Source organism: Chinchilla lanigera, unplaced genomic scaffold (genome assembly GCF_000276665.1).
Source record: "Chinchilla lanigera isolate Chin_1 unplaced genomic scaffold, ChiLan1.0 scaffold00050, whole genome shotgun sequence".
Classification (NCBI taxonomy): Eukaryota; Metazoa; Chordata; class Mammalia; order Rodentia; family Chinchillidae; genus Chinchilla; species Chinchilla lanigera.
In genome coordinates this window covers 14,282,002-14,290,367 of record NW_004955451.1, presented here as the reverse complement: position 1 = coordinate 14,290,367, position 8,366 = coordinate 14,282,002, and the positions used below count along the sequence as shown (strand labels likewise).

The 8,366-nt window shown below is 37.9% G+C and overlaps 1 protein-coding gene across 1 annotated transcript in view; it reads right to left on the bottom strand.

Annotated features, from left to right (window-relative positions):
* Positions 1–8,366, bottom strand: part of Cdk12 (cyclin-dependent kinase 12) — a gene marked incomplete in the record, with an annotated part of 101,494 nt that overhangs the window by 55,518 nt on the left and 37,610 nt on the right. The window contains 3 exon segments of the mRNA XM_013519192.1: positions 1,290–1,367; positions 6,096–6,197; positions 6,838–6,894. Coding sequence (XP_013374646.1) covers positions 1,290–1,367; positions 6,096–6,197; positions 6,838–6,894 — 237 coding nt within the window.

Sequence of the window (8,366 nt, the reverse complement as noted above, 5' to 3'; positions counted from 1 at the left end):
TATTTTTTTGGTTTTTCTCCGGTACCGGGAACCGAACTCACGACCTTGCGCTTGCCAGGCAGGCGCTTTTGCTGCTGAGCTAAATCCCCAGCCCCTCTTCCTTTCAATTTTATTGCAGAGGAAAAAAAGGACTCATATTCCATCCTAATCCCAGGCCCTCCCCTTACCTTTTATTATAGGTTCTATTTTAATATGCATGTTTATTAAACTTCTATCTTACTTTTCTCTAAATCACAAAGTTTGATAGAAAAATAATCTATTATATAACAGACTCAGTAACTATTTGCTGAATAAGTTTAATACTTAATCTTGATTATTTTTATTTTTTGGTGCAACTGAACCCAGGGCCTTGTGCCTGGCAAGCAAGCACTCTACCACTGAGCTATATCCTTAGCTCTGTAAATTTAATCATAATCTAATTTAAGAAGTAAGCCATTTTGGGGCTGGGGATTTAGCTCAGCGGCACAGCACCTGTCTGGCAAGTGCGAGGTCATGAGTTCGATTCCCAGTACCGGAAAAAAAAACAAAAAACAAAAAACCAAAAACAAAGAAGCAAGCCATTTTGAAAATAGTAAACATTACAATTATTATTTTTGAGACTGTCTTGCTGTGTTGCCCAGGCTGGCCCTGAATTCTTGGGCTCAAATCATCCTCCCACCTTGTAGTACTTGGGACTACAAGCACATACTGCACTCAGCTACAGCATGCTATTATTTGTAGAACTAATAAAATACACAAGATAGGACTTAAAAATATTATGTGGAGGGGTTGGGAGTGCTGCTCAGTGGGAGAGCATGTGCTTACACAGGCCGAGTTCAATCCCTAGCAGCTAAAAATATAAATAAAAAATTTATATAAATATACACACACACATATATAGTATTTATTATGTAAATATATATATACACACACACACATTTTATATAACGTGGAACACAGTTTCTTCCCATACATAAACTGTGACAACAGAGGTAAATCTGACTCGGCAAAAACAGACTTACTTGAATAATCATTTAGTAGAAATTTAGGACAGTGGTACCTCAGTTCACTAACTTAATTTGTTCCATCATTCTGGAAAAGATGGACACGGTCATGTTCATGACCCAATGCAGAGTTCACAAACAAAAACAAAATTTTGCCAAGCATTTGTTTGTGAATCAAACTGTTCACAAACAAAAGCATTCATGAACTGAGGCAATGGTGTAAATTAAAAATAACTGAAATGTTTTAGAAATTAAGAGAATTAGATTATCTATCACACCTGGGCACTCAAGACATGCAAGCTGTACCTGATCAGTTCTAGCTGAGCCAATTCCAGATTAGCTTGAAAAATAGGCTTCTTTGTGAACAGTTCCCCAAGGATGCACCTAGAAAGAGTAAAATTGAGGGGTCAAGAAAGAAATCCTTGGACCTGTTTCAAGTATGTCTCAATAAACTCTTTTTTTTTTTGAGACAGGGTCTCACTATGCAGTTCAGGCTGGTCTTGAACTCATTTCGTAGCCCAGGCTGGCCTCGAACTCAAAATGATCCTCCTGCCTCAGCCTCCTGAGTGCTGCGATTACACATGTGTGCCACCACGCCCAACTCTCAAACTTTTATAGCATATCAGACAACATCTGATATACCATGTTGTAAACCAGACTAGAACTTCAGCTTCTGAGCTTCCTCAAAGAAAACATTTCTTGTGATGAAAAGAGGTATTATAGAGCAGTGATGGTAAATCTTTTAGAGTTTTCAATGATATAAACAATCCGCTGTGGCATGTGTGTCACTGGTTTGCCACCACTGGTAAAAGGATTTAAATTTGCCTACAGATTAAACTTTTCCACCCATAAGGGACAGTCTATAAGCAGGAAGAAAATGTCAAGAGTCTTTCATTTCTACCATGCTACTATAAGAAAGTAATTAAAGACAACTTTATGAGGAAGCTCAGTAGTTTCTATAAAGGAAATACTAATTTGTCATTAATTTGTTCTGTAAAATACATACTACGCAAAGCCCTCTTGTGCAGCCCACTGTATTTGCAAAGAAAACAATTTATTATTATCTATGTACTTGAGACTGGCCTCAAACTCATAGGGATCCTCTTGCTCCAGCCTCCCAAGTGGTTCATGTCTATAATTCCAGCTATTCAGGAGGCTGAGATCAGCCTGGGCAAACCGAGATACTCTCGAAAGGATTAAAATAAAAAAGACAACCAAGTTCCATTCATGATCCTAGATTTGGGAGTATTGGTTCCAGGATAGTATAAGGGTACTAATGAAACTAGAATATCAAATAGGTACTAAAGTACTATATTAAATAAAAATAGTATATGAATGCTAAAATTTCCTGATTTTAATTATTGTGCTGTGGCTATGTAAGAGGGAATCTTATATGAAGATTTTTTTTTGTCTTTTTGAGACACGGTTTCACTAGGCTGACCTTGAAATCACTTTGCAGCCCAGGCTGGCCTTGAACTCAAAGTAATTTCCTGCTTCAGCCTCCCAAGTATTGCGCCACCATACCTGGCTATAAAGATTTCAAATTCAAGCTGGGCGTGGTGGCACAAGCCTATAATCCCAGCACTCGGGAGGCTGAGGCAGAAGGACCATTGCGAGTTTGAGACCAGCCTGGACTACAAAGTGAGCTCAAGGCCAGCCTGAACTGTATAGTGAGACCCTGTCTCAAAAAGGAAAAAAAAAAAAAGATTTCAAGTTTAAGCCCAGTCTGGGCAATTTAGCATGACTCAGTTTAAAAAAAAAAAAAAAAAAAAAACTTTAAAAAAATTCATTGAGGCAGGAGATATAGCTCAGCAGCCCAAGCTCCTGCCTGGCAAGCGCAAGGTCTTGAGTTCAATTCCTGATACCCACCCCCGAGAAAAACCGAAAGAAAAATTCAGTGAGGAGGAAGGGGAGGGAAAGGGGGTAAAAAAGGAATTAATATGTGTTCTGAAAATAAAAAATAAAAAAGATGTGTTCTGTCCATGTGCCAACTTTTCACAAGGGATGTAAACATTATGTACTACACACATGTACTAATAAAATAAACCAAAATTTAAAGTTTTTAAAACTTTAGGAAATGTGGATAAAGGTTTATACCACAAACTTGTGATCCTCTTGCTTCAGCCTCCCGAGTGCTAGGATTATAGGTGCATGCCACCATGCCCATATAGTCTCATAACTTTTGTGTAAGTTTGAAATTATCTCAAAATAAATTTAAAAGAAAAATTACATGACTAATCTATACTTTTTATATTTCTGGACTATTTCACTAAAAAGAAAAAAAATTTTAAAATGACCAATTGCTTTTTTCTCTGATTTGTGCTTTTGTTTTTTAAGACAGACTCTTGTAGCCTAGCTGGTCTTGAATTTGCAGTGATCCTCCTGCCTCAGCCTTCCAAATGCTGGTCTTATAGGTATGCGCTGCCATGTCTAGCTGGCTTGTGCTTTTCAAATGAGTTTTATATACAAATACAAAACTAAGTTCACAGATTTACTTTGAAATGTTTTAGCTTGATTTAATTTGAGAAAATAAAACAATCCTAATTTTTAGGTAAGTAACACCACTGTGTAGGCATTTACTGGCATTTACTAAAGTATTTGCATTTATTTCATAAATTAGCATTTATCAAATGAAAAAAAATTTATTTCCAATATTCTCTCAAACCTTAGAGATGGAAAGAGAAAAAGTAAAATTAAGTTCTGTCTCCAATATCAACTGCCAAATCAAGTTCCAAATACAATCTTGTAACAACTGGTAAACTAAGAGGAAAAAAGGAAAACCCGCAAAGCATAGTGAGGTTTTCAGACCACTCTTTCTAGTTTTCTCTTTGGTTGGTAAACTGAACCACTCCACTACGTAACTCTCTGGAAAGATTCTATACAAGTATCTTCAGAGAAACTACCCTGGATCACAAAAGCAGTAAGTTCATTTCAAAAGTAAAGCACATCTCAATTCAGTAAGTCACTGGGCTTTAAAGAAAGTCTAATTTTTTATAGTTTCAATTTCCAGTTGTTTTTGTCTTTTCATTTCTAGTCTTTTGGTAGGGAAGATACCTTCATTGTGTAATCAACACTTTGTTACTGCACTGAGGTGACTTGTGCAGACTGAAATAAGAGTACCAACAGGGCTATGAACTTTTCCCATGCATCTTAATGGGGCGTTAATTTAGAGCCTAGTTGTTACAATTTAAATGCTAATACTGTTACAGCAAATAGTCCAGAACACAAACACACTCAGCTTGAGTCAGTAAAATTTAACTAAAGCTTCATTTGATTGGGGTAGGCTATTTAGAAATTATATAGTGCTCTTCTTAAAGACTGACATTAACAGAAGGGAAAGAATGGGAAAAAGTGATCAGCTCTTTAAGAGGCACACTGGATTATGTCAAAATCATGAAGCAAGAAGGTCAAAGACAGCGTGCCATACAACATTAGAAACAACGAACACACATGGCTCTTTGAAAAATAGTGATGCCAGGGCTAGTGGTGTAGCTCAGTGGCACAGCACCTGCCGGGCAAGCGCAAGGTCGTGAGTTCATTCCTGGTACCGGAAAAACAACAACAACAAAAAAATAGTGATGCCTCTAACAAACACATTGTGGTTTCTAAACATCATTATTCACTAAAAGAAACTCCTCAGGGAAATGGCTGATTCCAGGTCTGAGGAGGAAATGAACAGGATAAGCCTGGAACCAGAAAACAAGCTTGGCTGTCATAAGACTACTATGATGTATCCAGGGAATATGAGAAATAACCTGGCAAAACTCCCACTGGCCAAAGACTGGATAGTTTAAATAAGAATAAGGATGATAACCACAATGGATTAAAACACATCAATTATGTTTAAATCCAAGAGTTTATAATGAAACAAAAAATCCTCATTTACTCATTTTCAGAGAACACCATGTCATTATTTTGAAAACTGATAAAATGGAAGAGTTAACCTTTAAGTCTCTTAAGAGGTTTACCCCGGGGGTTAGCCACATAAATATTATCTTTATATAAGTATTCCAATAAGGAATGCTATAATGAGAATACGACCAGTACAAAACAACCTCAAATGAATTACAGAATGTGGGCAGTATCATCAATAGCTAATAACGTTTCAAAAAAGACAAATTTTTATAAAGTAGGGTATATGTGTAAATCTGCCCTAGCAAGGATGAATATTTTATCAGGCATGTTCAGAACTGCCACCATAAAGTCATAGCATAAAACCACTAATTTATAGTGGATTACTTTATTGATCTGAAGTTACCCAGAGAAAATGCACTTTTTGTTACTCTGGTTAGAGACTCCTATCATTCCCTACCCCCAAGTTTGCTGTGCCATTGATTACATAACTGGTGTTAGTTACCCAAAACCACCTCAAAATAGGGTCAGTAGGTGCCTGAGAATCAATCTTGGACTTGCCTACTATTTACAGAAAATGAAACAGATGAAGAACCATGTTAAAAATAAACAAAAATGAGCTGGGCATGGCAGTGCACGCCTGTAATCCCAGCACTAAGGAGGCTGAGGCTGGAGGATAGCTGAGAGTTCAAGGCCAGCCTGAACTGCACAGTGAGACCCTGTCTCAAAAAGACAAAAAAATAAACCCCATATGAGTACAATAAGCAAATTCCAGACTGTGAGAAGTCTACAGAGCAAATGACTGTTTCCCCTATGGAAACTATAAGGATACAAATCCAAAAAAGAGACGGAAAAGGGATATCTAATTGAAAGACTTACAACTGACTTTACTCTATGGGCTTTACTTGAATTTATCACCTGGATACTAATTCAAATGAAGTTAAAAGAAAAAAAAAAAAGACAATTAGTCGGCATGGTGGCACATGCCTGTAATACCAGCACTGGGGAGACTGAGGCAGGAGGATCACTATGAGTTCGAAACCAGCCTGGGCTACAAAGTGAGCTCAGGACAAGCCTGAACTCAAGAGCAAGACCCTGTTTCAAAAAGAAAAAAGGAAACAAAACTAAAAAATACTCAACGGAACAAGTGTGTCTACCCTCTTGAACTTAAGAACTTCTGTAAAAAGCCCATGTAGAGTAAAAATAGGTAATATATCAACAATATCTGAATTACAGAAAAAAAGGTAAAGAGAACCTTACCCACAGCTCCAAACATCAATGGCTGGTGTGTAACGTTCCTCTCCCAGCAGCAGCTCTGGAGGTCGGTACCACAGAGTAATGACTTTGTTCGTGTAAGGGCGACTGAAATGTAAAATCATTATATGTAAATTTATAATGGCCTTTGATAAAAAAGCAAATAGACATAGCTGCCAATTGAAGCTGAAACTATTAAAACAGCTCCACATGAAACTAACAGTCTAAAAATAAACAGGATAGAAGTGGGAGATGAAGAAACAATTTTTTTTTTTTTGAGACAGGGTCCCACGGTGTAGTTCAGGCTAGCCTCGAATTCACTATGCAGTCGAGCCTGGCCTCGACCTCATGGTGATCCTCCTCTGGTGTGGTGGGATTACACACGTGTACCACCATGCCTGGCCAAAGAAACAACTTTTATTCCAGTTTAGGTTGACTTATTTAAGCCAAGGGCTAACTCAAGAATTTACACAGAACTTAATACCTAAAATCTGTGTGATAACACCTTCCAATAAGGATTCTTTTCTATTTCCCATATGTAATTTTGCTTCCACCACACACTTTTTTGGAACAGGGGTCTACGTTGTTCAGTCTGACACTGAACACTTAGGCTCAAGTGATCTTTCCTACTTGTAATTTTTTTGGGGGGGTACCAGGAATTGAACTCAGGACCTTGCGCTTGCCAGGCAGGCACTTGTGTCACTGAGCTATATCCCTGGCCCTCTACTTGTAATTTTGAATGCCTTACCTCTCTTCAGAGTTATACAGCCGAGCAAGTCCAAAATCTGCTAATTTAATTTGTCCACTGTAAAACAAAAAACAATTATTTTGTAGTAACAGCAGTGGTCCCCAAACCATACCTCAAAAAAGGGAGCCAATTCAGGAGTTAAAAGAATTACAAAAATGAATTTTTACCTCTTTTTTCTTATTTCTATTCTTTTTGTTTTGTTTTGTTTGTTGAGACTGGGTACCGCTACGTAGACCACGCTGGCTTTGCATTCTCTAGGTAGCCTAGGCTGGCCTCGAACTCACTGCTATCCTCCTGCCTCATCCTCTCAAATAATGTGATTGGAGGTGTGCACCACTACACCTGGTACCATACTGCATTTTGATTTCTTTTTTTCTGTTTTTGTCTTTTTGAGACAGGGTCTTGCTATGCAGTTCAGACTGGCCTTGAATTCACTTTGTAACCCAGGCTGGCCTTGAACTCACAGTGATCCTCCTGTCTCAGCCTGCCAAGGGCTGAGATTACAGGAAGGCTGAGATTACAGGCGTGCGCCGTCACACCCAGCTCTTTTTTTCTGCTTTTGTATGGCAATACTGGGGACTGAATCCAGAAGTAACATCCCCAACCCTTTTTTATTTCGAGGCAGGGTCTTGCAAAATTGCCAAGACTGGCCTCCAACTTGTAATTCTACCTCAGCCTCCTAAGTAGCTGGGATTACCGGTGTGTGCCACTGTGCCTGACTGGATTTGACTTCTTAACTACATTATTTCTTTCACTGCTTGGTAGGCAACAATGCTTAGAACCTGCTAGATTAAATACTTACTGCTGAAGACAAAAAAGAATGGGAAGTTCCAGATTAATAGAGATTTAAGAGGCCTAACAAATCTAATGACTGATTCTGGTGCAAACAAACTAGTGACAAAAGACATTTCTTTTTTTTGTTTTGTTTTGTTTTCCTAGGGTCTTTCTATGCAGTTCAGACTGGGTTTCAGCTCACTTTGTAGCCCAGGTTGGTCTCGAACTCACAATGATCCTCCTGCCTCAGCCTCCCAAGTGCTGGGATTACAGGCTGGGATTACAGGCGTTCACCACCACGCCCAGCAACAAAAGACATTTCTTAAATAACTGAAAAAATTTAAAATATGACCTGGCTATTGAAAGATGCTCTAGTGTAAGAACCTGAAAGTGTAAATAAAACCCAAAATGTACAATAGATATTACGAAAGGGAAATTCAAAGGAAGGAACAACTGGGATGAAAAAGAAAGAAAGAAAGAGAAAAAAATATATATACATATATATGTATATGGAAGGATAGCTGGGACAACTGTCCTGCTGATGTCTAATGGTTTATTGATAGGAAGAGTTAATACCTAATTTTTTTTCTTTTTGACCAATTTTGCATGCTTATATCTGATAACCTGAACAACTAATTCGAAGATAACAATATGCAGTATAACAACTGGTGAATTCCTATCATCTTGTCTAGTGAGACTATTGTTTCTAATGTTTCCTTTTTCTATTATTTTTTATTCTCTTTAATGGTTTGATC